Below are 14,521 nucleotides of genomic sequence, written 5' to 3'. Positions count from 1 at the left end.
ACAAACTGATTGGATGGTACTTAATACTTTGGTGATAGTACTCACTTTTAATGTGATGCTACCCTGCTTTGAAAAGTTCTGGCTAAGGATACATATTGTTTGTAGTCCTGTAATAACATCGATGCTGGCAGAGAGTTCAATTATAACACAATTGCCTGCCTGAGACAAATAGCTTCAGCCAGACATTCACACCAACTGCAAGAAAATTACACAATAGGTCTGCCATACAGCAGAAATTCTGTGCAAATTTGCTTTTACAACAGTGCATAATATTTCACCCAGCAGATATGATTCTATTGTTTGGAAAGAGTGAAGGACACGATCTGTTTTGTGCTTGATTGCAGCAAAATATTGGGATGACAGAAACCAACATGTTCACTCCCTCCACAAACTCGCTTCTCTTGCCCTTGAGTCTATTCTTCCTGGCAATTGTCTGATGCTCAAACAGATAATTCACAAGCTTGATGTACCATTTGACACCGATTTCTATCGCACAGTCACACACTCACAAAGAACGAATATTGCTAGCCCAGTAACATCATTCTGCCCAGGGGCTAAATATTCTGGTGGCTGCAGAAACGTGGACAGAAGTGATAGGACACCCAAGTTCGCGTAACCATCCAGAGTGCTGCTCACCCATCATGGGCACAACATCCAAGTGATTTTCATGGAAGCATGAACAAGTGGGGTAACTAAAAATTTAACTAAGGAGTTTGCTGAGACCACTCTGCTCCTCTGGAATTTTCCAGTCTAGGGGAACACGGGGTGCAGGGAGGTGACAGGAGAAGATTTCAAGGTGTGTGGTGGGGCAAGTGTTCTATCCAACTAAGAACCTATCCCCACTTCCGAATAGAGCCGCACGTTCAAATATGCTTGTCCATGGAAGAGTTTCCCCTTCACGTAGAAGATGTTGGCAGTCATGGTCTATTTTGATTCTGAAATTTTGTAGTAACTACTCACAGGTCACCAGTTTCTTGGGTTAACTGCTCTCCCACCTCTGCACACCCTGGGAAGACACAGATCTTGCCTACTGCTCCTAGTCTGCAGTTTGCTGTGTTATGAGCAGTCTCACCCTCTGGTGTGGTACTGTTATTCTGTCCCAGGAGGAAGCCATTTAGCTGCCTGTAAAGAGATGGTCTGGTGGTGTGGGAGGAGCGATGGTGGCTGGGGGGAGGCATCACACACACACACACACACACACACACACACACACACACACACGTTATCATACCTGCCAGCCATCCTTGAAGAAATATCGCGAACTCCTGCACCCAAAGATTTCTTACCTTGCCTGTTCCCTCTGGATCATATTTTTCAAATTCTTCTTTCATAAGGTTATAACCTTCCCTGAACTTGTCTCTTAGCCATTTTTCAATATGAAGAGAAGCTTTTCTCTCATGCTCTGCTTTGGTCAGTGTCCTAGTCAGTCCTGGAAAGAACAATAATACAGTTTGGGATGGCGACATAATTCAATTGTGGCCTCTTGCCAGAGGCTTAATGGAGAAATTCGATTGATTTTCCAGGTTTTTTATCACTCAGACTTCATAATCATAACTTCATTTCAGCAAAAGCCTTGAGAGAATCGTAGCTAGTTTCTTTTAGAAATTGTAGTAAAACAAAATTAGGTTCTGGGTTTCCTGATAACTTGAGAGTTTTTTTTCACCATTCACGTGAATTTATCATTGGTGAAAATAATGCCAGAACTGCAGTTTACAACATTTCTATAACTGGGTTGATTAATTGAGGTAATTATGCTCCCATCTTATTCAGTGATTTCAGGATCTCTAATACGCCATAAAAGGAGATGCATTAGAGCTTGGGTGGTAAACATTTAGAATTACTCATAACCTCACACATATATCTTACTATTTCACCTTCATAAATTTTACGATAGCAGCTTATTATTTAATAACACTGGTGAAAATATAGGCATTAGAACATTTCAACAGAAGATGATGCTATTCCAAACAATTTGTCACAGATCATCAATTTTATTCTAGCGTCTCCTAGGATGGTGACGGCGAGCACAAGGGGGCATAGCTTTAAATTGAGGGGTGAAAGATATAGGACAGATGTCAGAGGTAGTTTCTTTACTCAGAGAGTAGTAAGGGAATGGAACGCTTTGCCTGCAACGGTAGTGGATTCGCCAACTTTAGGTACATTTAAGTCGTCATTGGACAAGCACATGGACGTACATGGAATAGCGTAGGTTAGATGGGCTTCAGATCGGTATGTCAGGTCGGCACAACATCGAGGGCCAAAGGGCCTGTACTGTGCTGTAATGTTCTATGTTATGTTATGTTATGTTATATCTCCTGTTCAGTCTTCCACTTTCTCTCAATGAGGGTAAATCAACTAAAATATTATCCATGTCTAAGAATCAAAATTATGTTAATGCCTTGCAATCATTGAGTGATTAAGACATTGAAGGACATCATTTGGCCCATCAAGTCCACACAGCTCTATCAACCATCCCTAACCCTGTTCTATTCACAGAACAAGTTTATTTCCCTCAGTAGCCATCCAATCTTTTTAACATAATTCATCATCTGTTTCATCATCTCATAGGTAGTGAGCTTACTGCACAAAAATTGTTTTCACATTCTTTCAATATCAAAAATATCTACAAAATTTTCCCTCAATCTTTTGTTCCAAGGACAACAACCCCAGTTTCTTCAGCTTAACCTTGGAGCTAAAATCCTTCATCCCTAGAATTATCCTGCTAAATCTCCTTTCATTCTCAAGGATTCTCAGCCTTCTGAAAGTGTGGTGACCAGAAATGGATACAATATCCTATTTAGAGATTTATACAGATTCAGCATTACTGAGCCACAAGTCATATCATAATCAGTAATGTCCTATTGCATGTTATGGTTTGAATTCAAAATATTGTTTCTATAAATGACCCTTTCAACCTGCATCAGACAAACCCAAAAAATAAAGTTTATGCATATTTTACACATTTGGTTCTACTATTGAGACATTTTGGGGTCATTTTAATAAAACTGATGGGCTCCGGTTAGACGATATTTTTCGCAGGTTTTGTTTTATTCATTCACAGGATGTGATGTCACTGGCTGGGCTAGCATTTATTGTCTGTCCTTAGTTGCCCATGGTGGTGGTGTACTGCCTACGTGAACCCTCTGGTCTATGTGGTGTACACAGACAGTGTTGTTGGGGGCTGAGTTCCAAGATTTTGAAACAATTATTGAAGGAGCCACAGCATATTTCCAACATGGGACGGGGAGTGGCTTGGAGGGATGTACCACCTCGTGTAAGTTCCAAGCGTCTGCTGCCCTTCTCCTTCTAGATGGAGGTGGGGATGGGTTTTGAAGATGCAAAGGAGCCTCTGGAATTCAGCTCTCATCCCCCAAGTTTGAATCAAGGCCATAAGTGGTCAGGAGCTGATTAGCCCTGGTGGAACCAAAGTTGATGGTCTGTCAGCAGGGTATTGCCAAGCAAATGCTGCTTGATCACATTGATGGCCCTTGACATCATTTTCCTGTTGCTGTAGAGTAGTATTTTGCAGGGTTGTCTTTGTCCTCCATTTGTGTAAAGGCCACACATGGTAAAATTCCACATTGTCAGGTATTTGCTGGTGTAGCTGTACTTGAACACCTTGGCCAGGAGTTCAGTATGTTTTGGAGAACGTCTTCAGTACAATTGTCAGAATATTGTCAGAGCCCATAGCCTTTGTTGTATTCAGTGCCTCTAACCATTGTTTAATATCATGAGGAGTGACTTGAATTAGCTGAAGACTGACATCTGTGATGCTGGTGACATTTGGAGAGGACAAGATGGATCATCCACTGGCTGAAGACTAGCATTTGCACTGATGTACAGGAATCTGCTATCATTGTAAATGAAGGTGTTTTGTGGACACTTTCTCCAGTGGGTTCTTTAATTGTCTACCACTGTTCACAACTGGATGTGGCAGGGCCACACACATTAGATCTGATCTGTCCATCAGTTGTAGGATTGCTTATCTCTGTTTATTATATGCCGCTTATGCCATTTTCTAACGTGCTTGCAGACCTGAGTTGCAGCATTACCAGGTTGACACCTGATATTTAAGATATTCTGAGTGTTCCTCATGGCATGCCTCCTCCAAGACAGACCCAGCAAAGTGATGGTGGCATCCTGTAAGCTATGATTCCATGAGTGTAATCACAACAAGCCATTGCTTAACCTGTCCGCGAGGCAGCTCTCCCAATATTTGCACTATCCCCAAATATTTCTTAGAATCCTCAGTGTGGAAACAGGACCTTCGGCCCAACAAGCTCACACCAACCCACACACCATCCCAGCCAGTTCCATCCACATATAGCCCACTTAATCTACACATCCCTGAACATTATGGGCAATTTAGCATGGCCAATCCACCTAACCTGCATACCTTTGGGCTGTGGGAGGAAACCGGAGCACCCGGAGAAAACCCACACAGACACGAGGAGAATGTGCAAAGTCCACAGACAGTTGCCCGAGGCTGGAATCAAACCCAGGTGCCTGGCACTGTGAGGCTGCAGTGCTAACCACTGAGCAATCATGCCACCATATTAATAAGCAGAACTTTACAGGGTCAACAAGGCTGTGTTTGTCATTGTTTTTGATGCCTAGGTTGTGCCAATTGCTCTGTGTGATTTCATTCCTTTGACATTTGAGCTGTTTGATGCAATTGAGTGGCTTGTTGGGTCATTTCAGAAAGCTGTTAAGAGTCAATCATAATTATGTGGGTCTGGTGTCACATGTAGGGCAGGCCAAGAAAGGACAGCAGATATTGTTTTCTAAAGGACATGATTGAACCAGATAGTTTGAAGTCGGATGGCACTTAAAGTGGGCGTGCAATCCAATCCCATCTATTCTGAAGTCATAGCATTCAAAATGTTCTCTGTAGGACCATAAGACATAGGAGCAGAAATTAGCTTGTTCGGCCCATCCAATCTGCTTTGCCATTCAATCTATTTCTCTCTCTGCAGATGCTGCCAGACCTAATGAATTTCTTCAACACTTTCTATTTTTACTCTAACCCAATCCTCCCAGTTTCCAACTTGGCAGATCAAATTAACATACCTCATAACTGCCTTAAAGCTGCAATGTGCTATTTTACTAGATTCTTTTCCCAGCCCCTCATTGGTCTGGCACTTACTTGCTGAGCCGTCTAAACTCATTTCATCAGATACTTTTCCAGCAAAGGCTTCACCGTTACGTGCTGTTCCATTCCTGAAATCAGTTCCAAGCTTTCTCATTAGTACATCTCCTTTAATAACACCAATGCCATCAGGATCATATCTGTTGGAATGAGAGAACATTCTGGAATCAGATCATAGAATTTTAAGACATAGGAACACCAGTAAGCCATTTGGTCCATTGTTCCTGTTCCTCTATCCAATAAGATTATGGCTGATCTGATTATGACTTTAACTTCGCTTTCCTGCCATTCCCTTGAATTTGGGCTTGAATATATTCTCTACTGGACTTAGTAGAAGAAAATTCCAAAGATGAATGAGTCTTGAGAGAAAAAAATTGTTCCTCATCTCCAACATGAATGTAAGATCCTGTCATAAGGAGGTGAGTGGTGCAGGCCAAAAGAACCAGGAGACTTGCCTGCCTTTAGTCCCATTACATTTCCTAGTACATTTTCACTACAAATCATGGTTTTTTAAAACTTCCTCCTGCCCTTATTGCCTCTTGGTTTTCTGCTAACCTCAGGATGCTTCTAGATTTCTCTAGAAGGTGCAAACTACTTGTTCAAAGTCTCTGGCACTTTCTCATTACTCATTATTAAATCTCCAATCTCATCTTCAATCCTCGCCTTAGATATTCCTTTCATTTTACATGCTTGCAGAAAGTATTAGTCAGATTTTATACTTCTGCTAGTTTTCCCTCACTTTTTCTGTCTTCATTATCCTTTTAATCATCTTTTTCTGATTTCTAAAGTGTTGTCAACTAGTCTTTACAACATTGTACACTTTCTCTTTCAATTTAATATTATCCTTAAAGTCCTAAGTTGGCCACAGGTAGTCATTCTTGTTGTAGAATCCATAATTCTCGAAAGGAACATACTTTTGTTGACAGTTATGGAATAGCTCCTTGAACATTCCCCATCTTTGTCTACCATTTAATTTTTTAAATTGTTCTGATTACACTTTAACAAACACTGTCTTCATGCCCTTATTGTTGAAGTTTAAGACTCTAGTTACAGACCCGCATTTCTCATGATCAGATGGAATGTGATATTCTATCAGGCTATGATCAAGAAGATCATTTATTATGAAATTATTAATTAACTTTTCCTGATTACACTTTGCCCAATCTAAAATACCTTAGTCCCTCATTAATTCCAGAACATATTGCTCTAAATAATTGTCCCAAACACATTTTATGAGGCTACCTTTATTAACTAGCTTCATTCAATCAAAGTTTAAGATGAAGTTGTTAGGACATAGAGGGAATATCATAGAATCCCTACCATGTGGTAACAGGCACTTCAGCGCAACAAGTCCACACTAACCATCACAGTATTCCCCCTAGACTCACAAAGACCCATCCCCCTATTCTACACATCTCTGAACACCACAGGCAATGTAGCATGTCCAATCCACCTAGCCTACACGTTTTTGGAGTGTGGGAGGAAACTCACGGACACCGGGAGAATGTGCAAACTCTGCACTGACAGTTGCTTAAGGGTGAAATGGAACCCAGGTTCCTGGCACTGTGAGGCAGCAGTGCTAACCACTGAGCCACCATGCTGCCCTAATAGTGTGCATTTCTGGTCTCCACACTATCAGAAGGTCATTTCACTGAAGAGGTATAGAGGAGATTCACCAGGATGAAAAATCAGTAATGAGGAGAGACTGGATAGACTGAATTTGTTTTCTTTAAAGCAGAGGAGGCTAAGGGTATGGGATCTGACTGAGGTATACAAAATTATGAGTTATAGACAGTAGATTGAAAAAATATTTTTCCTATGGCAGAGGTGTCCCAGAGCATAGGCCATAAGTTTAAGGTGTGCAGTAAGTGATTTACAGGAGGTCTGGGAAAAATGTTTTTACTCAGAGGGTGGTAGCGATATGGAATATGCTATCTGAGAGTATGATGGAGGCAGATACTTTTGCAACTAGTGAGTTTTGAGAAGATTTGTAGCTCAGGTTGAGGTTCTGGATGTGAGTTTGCTCGCTGAGCTGGAAGGTTCGTTTTCAGACGTTTCATCACCATTCTGGGTAACATCATCAGTGAGCTTCCGACGAAGCGCTGGTGTTATGTCCCGCTTTCTATTTATCTGGTTAGGTTTCCTTGGGTTGGTGATGTCATTTCCTGTTCTTTTTCTCAGGGGATGGTAGATTGGTTCCAAATCAATGTGTTTGTTGATGGAGTTCCGGTTGGAATGCCATGCTTCTAGGAATTCTCGTGCGTGTCTCCGTTTGGTTTGTCCTAGGATGGATGTGTTGTCCCAATCAAAGTGGTGTCCTTCCTCATCTGTATGTAAGGATACGAGTGATAGTGGGTCATGTCGATAGTGCGTCATTAAATAGAAAGCGGGACATAACACCAGCACTTCGTCAGCGGCTCACTGATGATGTTACCTAGAATGGTGACAAAACGTCTGAAAATGAACCTTCCAGCTCAGCGAGCAAACTCACATTCAGAACTTTTGCAACTTTTAGGAAGCATCTGGATGAGTACTTAAAATGTTCAGGGTGTGGTAGGCTATGGACCAAGCGCAGGTAAATGGGATTAGTATTGTTTGGTGTTTGTTGGTTGGCATAGACATGGTGGAGCAAAGGACCTATTTTTATGCTACATGTCTCAATATCTCTGAGACTAAATTCACCCACAATTATTACAGTCCTTTTTTTCCAAAGTTTCATGATGAATATTTTGTCCTAAACTGTAATTACTGTCAGGGGGGCTATAAACTATTCCCACCAGTGATTTTCCTTCGTTATTTCTTATCTCAATGATTCCACATCTTGATCGGCCAAATTAAGGTCATTCTCCCGACTATACCAACTTCATCCTTATTAACAAGACTAGTCCAAACAATTGATCCCTTTTGTTATGAATAATGTGTGTGCACAAATAAAGAACTTTTAATTTGGTCTATTTACTAGTTGTGGGAGCAAGAGCAGGGAGAAAGCCACACTCCAAAAGTAAACCTTCGCCTCAGAGCTGGCAAGAGGTATATAAAAGGATTATGGGCTAGAAAGAGAGTCGAGACTAAATACACAGGCATGAACAAGAGTCCTTAGAGAAGAAGGGTCTGTGGAGTGGTTAGGAGATCTGGGAGTAAAGTTGGAGATCCCTGAGGGCAAACTTTACCATGAGTGATTAGGTCATGGAGAAGATGGAAGGGGAAGGGAGCATTTAGCTTTCAAACTGAGTGTCACCTCCATCATGATTTGCCTCCATGAGGCACAGTAAATATAACAAAGACAAGAAAGAAAAACAAAATTGCTGGAGGGGCTCAGCATGTCTGGCAGTGGCAGCATCTGTGAAGGTAAAAGCAGAGTGAACATTTCAGGTCCGGTGACCCTTACTCAGAACTGATGGTGGCTGGGAAACGGTCAGTTATATGCAGAAAACAGGGAAGTGGGTGGGGTAGGGTAGGGAGTAAACAATAGGATAGAGCCCAAAGAGAGAAAGACAGTTGGACAGACAAAGGAGATAATGGGAACTGCAGATGCTGGAGATTCCAAGATAATAAAATGTGAGGCTGGATGAACACAGCAGGCCAAGCAGCATCTCAGGAGCACAAAAGCTGACGTTTCGGGCCTAGACCCTTCATCAGAGAGCTCTCTGATGAAGGGTCTAGGCCCGAAACGTCAGCTTTTGTGCTCCTGAGATGCTGCTTGGCCTGCTGTGTTCATCCAGCCTCACATTTTATTATCTTGGACAGACAAAGGAGTTGCTAATGATCAGGCTGGGAGAGTGAATAGCTATTAATGGGGACTGTTAGCGACTAACAGGGGTGTGTAGTGGCAGGCTATGTGGTAACAAGGCCTGGTGTGTGGGGGAGGGGGCTGGGACATGGCAGAGTTTAGATTAGAGTCCCTGCAGTGTGGAAACAGGCCCTTCAGCCCAACAAGTCCACACCGCCACTTGAAGCATACCACCCAAGACCCGACCTTTAGGCCCTAAAATTATTGAACTCAATGTTGAGTCCGGAGGGCTGTAGAGTCCCCAAGTGGAAAATGAGTTGTTCCTCCAGCTTGAGTTGGGCTTCACTGGAACACTGTAGCAAGCCAGAGACAGATGTTGGCCAGGGAGCAGGGTGATGCGTTAAAGTAAGAGAACTATTTCATCATGTCATCAGAAAGGAAGCCACAGGTTTACTGTGATAATGGGAACTGCAGAATCCAAGATAATAAAATGTGAGGCTGGATGAACACAGCAGGCCCAGCAGCATCTCAGGAGCACAAAAGCTGACGTTTTGGGCCTAGGCCCTTTATCAGTGAGGGGGATGGGGTGAGGGTTCCGGAATAAATAGGGAGAGAGGGGGAGGCGGACCGAAGATGGAGAGAAAAGAAGATAGATGGAGAGAGTATAGGTGGGGAGGTAGGGACGGGATAGGTCAGTCCAGGGAAGACGGACAGGTCAAGGAGGTGGGATGAGGTTAGTAGGTAGCACTGCCCTCCAACCCCACCACACCCGGCACGTTCCCCTGCAACCGCTGGAAATGCTACACTTGCCCCCACACCTCCTCCCTCACCCCTACCCCAGGCCCCAAGATGACTTTCCACATTAAGCAGAGGTTCACCTGCACATCTGTCAATATGGTATACTGCATCCACTGTATCTGGTGTGGCTTCCTCTACATTGGGGAAACCAAGAGGAGGCTTGGGGAACACTTTGCAGAACACCTTCACTTGGTTCGCAATAAACAACTGCACCTCCCAGTCACAAACCATTTCAACTCCCCCTCCCATTCCTCAGACGACATGTCCATCATGGGCCTCCTGCAGTGCCACAATGATGCCACCCGAAGGTTGCAGGAACAGCAACTCATATTCCGCTTGGGAACCCTGCAGCCCAATGGTATCAATGTGGACTTCACCAGCTTCAAAATCTCCCCTTGCCCCACCGCATCCCAAAACCAGCCCAGTTCGTCCCCTCCCCCCACTGCACCACACAACCAGCCCAGCTACTCCCCTCCACCCACTGCATCCCAAAGCCAGTCCAACCTGTCTCTGCCTCCCTAACCTGTTTATCCTCTCACCCATCCCTTCCTCCCACCCCAAGCCGCACCTCCATCTCCTACCTACTAACCTCATCCCACCTCCTTGACCTGTCCGTCTTCCCTGGACTGACCTATCCCCTCCCTACCTATACTCTCGTCTCCACCTATCTTCTTTTCTCTCCATCTTCGGTCTGTCTCCCCCTCTCTCCCTATTTATTCCAGAACCCTCGCCCCATCCCCCTCTCTGATGAAGGGTCTAGGCCCGAAACGTCAGCTTTTGTGCTCCTGAGATGCTGCTGGGCCTGCTGTGTTCATCCAGCCTCACATTTTATTATCACAGGTTTACTGTGACTGGAATAAATGTGTTCCATTACAATCATCACCAAGCTGCTTTCTCTCACACAGAATTGTCAGTGAGAATGAGGATACTGGGTGAACAACATGTCTGAGGCAATGATAAGACAGTCTGTTTATTTCTGATTTCCCTTCCCCCTCCCCATTTCTGAAGAAGGGTCCCAACCTGAAACGTCAGCTTTCCTGAGCTTCTGATGCTGCCTGGCCTGCTGTGTTCCTCCAGCTCCACACTTTGTTATCTGATGCCAGCATCTGCAGGTCTTGCTATCTCATGTCTGATAGACTGTTCCCTCTAAGCAGCACAGGCACAGTGCTCCAAGGTTGTGCAAATGGCAATTGGCATCAGCATGCTCACAGCATTGACATCCAGTTACAGATGTCGCTGCCATGTATGGACCTCAGAGGCCTGGGCTGCTGGGAAAAACAATTGAGGTAATGTTAATCGGAGGATGTACAAATATTTTGATCACCTAAAGACATCCACAGAGTGTGACTGAAGGCATCCAACCCAATCAACAAGTTGAAATAAAGAGCTTACATCCTTTCACTCAGATGTGTCAGCAGATTGAAAATGAAGACTTGCTTGAACAACTTAGAGATCAGCTACAGATGAGACTCCATGGAAGCCAGACCAATAATCACAGAATCAGGATTGGTCAAAATGAGATGATTACCTGGTCTGTGAATTCAGAATAGCACAAGTAAGTAAATACTTGCTTCAACAGAGCAGCTAAATTCCCTGAAGGGCATTCACAAGACTAAAGGTCCCCCATGAGATTATGGGATGACAACACGAGCTAGCAGGGAAAGGGTCTTCTTTAAAGGAAATCCAGGAGATGAAGTGTCTAACTAAGGTAATGAATGAGCTGCCGGGTTTATCAAGACCAATATTCTCCATCAAGGACATGCAACTGATAAACGATCCTCCAGTGGATAAATGACTTACAGAAAAGACTAGAATCAAATTCAACACTTCAAGCCAAAGGCATACAATTCCTCCAAATGAGAAACAGCTGCATTTTGGAAGGATTGTGCTATCTTCAGATCAGTCCATTTGTGAAGTCAGAGTTTTAGGTGTGATGGGTACTGGTAAACGTAAACATAGTTATATCCATTAATGCTTAAAGATCAATGTTATGGGGAAAAAACACTTTGGGTAGATATTATACAAGGTGGTGGTATAACCATATTGAAGTTGCTTTGGGCTTCACCCATTCTCTTGATATCCTGCAGCCTTTAGAATTAAAATCAGACAGACAGTCTTGTAAAAGATCCCAGTGGGGTCAGAAGATACATTCCTGGTTCTTGATAGTCTTAAGTAATTATGTCCAAGCAGTTGATGTAACTTGTACCTATTGCTATCATGCAACAAACTATTTCTCACTGTGGAAAGCAAGTGCCTTTTCTCGATAATGCTGACCTATGGTCCATCCTATGCCACTGATACTGAGAAAGGCTCAAAATAGAAAGGAGAATTAGTGGCAGCATTGCAACTCAACTACCCACAGTCCAATTTGATAGTCAGTACACTCATTCATTTTGCAGTCCCTGTACTCATCCGCACAGACTGGAAGAACACCTCTAATAACTTAACCACTGACCCTTGACATTCAATGGTGTTACCATCACTGAATTGCTCATTATCAACATCTTTGGAGTTACCAATGACCAGAAACTCAAGAGGACTCAATATAAACAGTGGCTACAACAGCAGGTCAGAGGCCATAAATATTGCGGTATATAGGGTAACCAGGAATGGGCTATAAATTCTGGCCAGCCAGCAATGCCTCCATGCCACAAAACAATAAATAAAAAGAAAACTGAGTCTATTGGATACTTGAAATATATAACTTTTGGATCCCCTTTCCTACCTCTCACACTCATACCTTCCTGTGTATTAAAGTTTAAATCAATCATGAATCAGATCAGAGTAGTTATAGTCATGAAGATGAAACATACAAGACAACTGGGGCAGTGGGCCAAGGAATGGCAGGTGGAGTTTAATTCAGATGAATGTGAGGTGTTGCATAACTAACTGTGTAAGTCCTGCCCCGGTTTATGGTAGGGGCCTAGGGAGTGTTGTAAAACACACAAGCAGGGACATAGTTCCTTGAAAGTAGCATTACAGGTAGACAGGGTGGTGAAGACAGCATTTGGTCCGCTTGCCTTCTTTTGACAGAGCACTGAGAAGAGACGGTGAGACATGCTACAGTTGTTAAGACTTTGGGAACGGCAGATTTGGAGTACAGCATACAATTCAGGCCATCTTGCTATCGGAAGGCTATTATTAAACAGGAAAAGGTGCAAAAAAGTTTCACAAGGATGCTACTGAGCATGGAAGTTTTGAGTTAGAAAGGAGGCTGAAGAGGCTAGGACTTTTTTTTCGATGGAGCATGGGAAGTTGAGGGGTGATCTTAGAGGTTTATAAAATCATGAGGGATATAGATAGGGTCAATGGCCAAGGTCATTTTCCAAGGGTAGGGGAGTGCAAAATTAGAGGACATAGGTTTAAGGAGAGAGGGGAAAAATTTAAAAGGCATCTGAGGGGCAACTTTTCACAGAGGGTGCAGCATATATAAACCAAACTGCCAGAGGAAATGGTAGAGTCATGTTCAATTACAACATTTAAAAGAAATTTGGATTGTTACATGGATAGGGAAGGTGAAGAGGGATATGCTGAATGCAGGAAAATTGGGCTAATCCAGTTCAGGAAGCCTATTCAGCATTGACAAGTCAGGCTGAAGGGCCTGTTTCCATGCTGTATACTTCTATGAATCTAAATTCTTTTTGGCTATGAGCTTGTGCTTTGCCAACATTGCACTCGAGGGGGGAAGACCTCACTTAGGGTTAAGACTCTAATACTTGATTTCTGGATTATCAGATTCTTTTAAATACAGACAAGATGCACTTGTATCCTTTGTATTAGAAAGGGTAAGGTTTCTAAGCAAAAAACTACAAATTGTGGTTAATGTTTACACTGATAATTAATTGAATTTTGTTTCCTTTCGTCATAGAAACAATCAATATTTAAGAAAGTGTAAATCTAAGCTCACTTTTAAAAATATTCATTCCAAGGATTGAACATTAGCTTATCTAAAGGGTAAAACTCAAACTAAACTTTGTAAATGCTGTGTTACAGGGCCTGGGTTTGGGTGTGATGTTTCTTTGGAGGGTTGGTGCAGATTCGATAGGCTGAATGGCCTCTTTCCTCACTACAGGGGCTCTAGGAGTTACAGAATATTAATGAGAGAGAGAGGAGACTCAGGACTCAAAACCCTTTTGGTGTGCTATAAGTATGTATTTTTTTGGAATACAATAACAGGACTGCAAGTTTGAAAATGACCCAGATGCACAGAATCTCAACATTGACTGGAGTTTACAGGATGCCCAGTTGGGGGTGGAACCCCCACTCACTGCACACAAGACCCTGTACAAGAAGGGAGCTTGGGAAAGGTTTGGGAATCTCCCAAGGGTGGTGGTGTCCCTTTTTAGACACTTAAGTGATACGGTGTAGAGTTGATGTTGAAATTTAGAATAGCAATTCTCTCAGCAATGCAAAGGGTGCTATGTAGGAGCCCAGGCTGACAGTATAGAATTAGCCAAAGAAGAGGATCCAGTTTCTCACTTTAAATGGGGACCACTCAGAGCAGTCTGAGAATATTTCTAATTGAGAGATGAAGGATCAAGCATTCCTTCACCCGACTTCTGGCTTTCTTCTCTTTCAGGTAAGAGTTCCGCAAATATAACCGAGGTGTTGCCAGAGTTTGTCACTACTGTACAAACTAGAGCATCTCCCTGTGACCCTATGGACTCTGGTCGGGTCAGAGCCAGAGGTCACAGCATCTCTGTCAGAATGCAACTCATCTATGGATTTTCAGAATTAAATTCATTATTCCCAAAACTCCAATGATCTTCTCATTCATCTTGCTCACATTCTGAATGGAGTTAAGTCAAAATTATGAAACTCTGCTTTTGACATTGTTTCATTTC

General features: G+C 42.9%; 1 protein-coding gene across 1 annotated transcript in view; it reads right to left on the bottom strand.

Moving 5' to 3' along the window:
• Positions 1–14,521, bottom strand: part of si:ch211-197n1.2 (EF-hand calcium-binding domain-containing protein 6) — a 100,460-nt gene that overhangs the window by 63,653 nt on the left and 22,286 nt on the right. Inside the window, exons 8-9 of the mRNA XM_048527715.2 lie at positions 5,147–5,289; positions 1,287–1,429 (exon numbers count right to left, since the gene is read on the bottom strand). Of these exons, the coding sequence (XP_048383672.1) occupies positions 1,287–1,429; positions 5,147–5,289 (286 nt within the window). The remainder of the gene's footprint in view (positions 1–1,286; positions 1,430–5,146; positions 5,290–14,521) is intronic.

This window comes from Stegostoma tigrinum, chromosome 3 (assembly GCF_030684315.1).
Source record: "Stegostoma tigrinum isolate sSteTig4 chromosome 3, sSteTig4.hap1, whole genome shotgun sequence".
NCBI lineage: Eukaryota > Metazoa > Chordata > Chondrichthyes > Orectolobiformes > Stegostomatidae > Stegostoma > Stegostoma tigrinum.
This window is presented reverse-complemented; position numbering and strand designations above follow the sequence as displayed.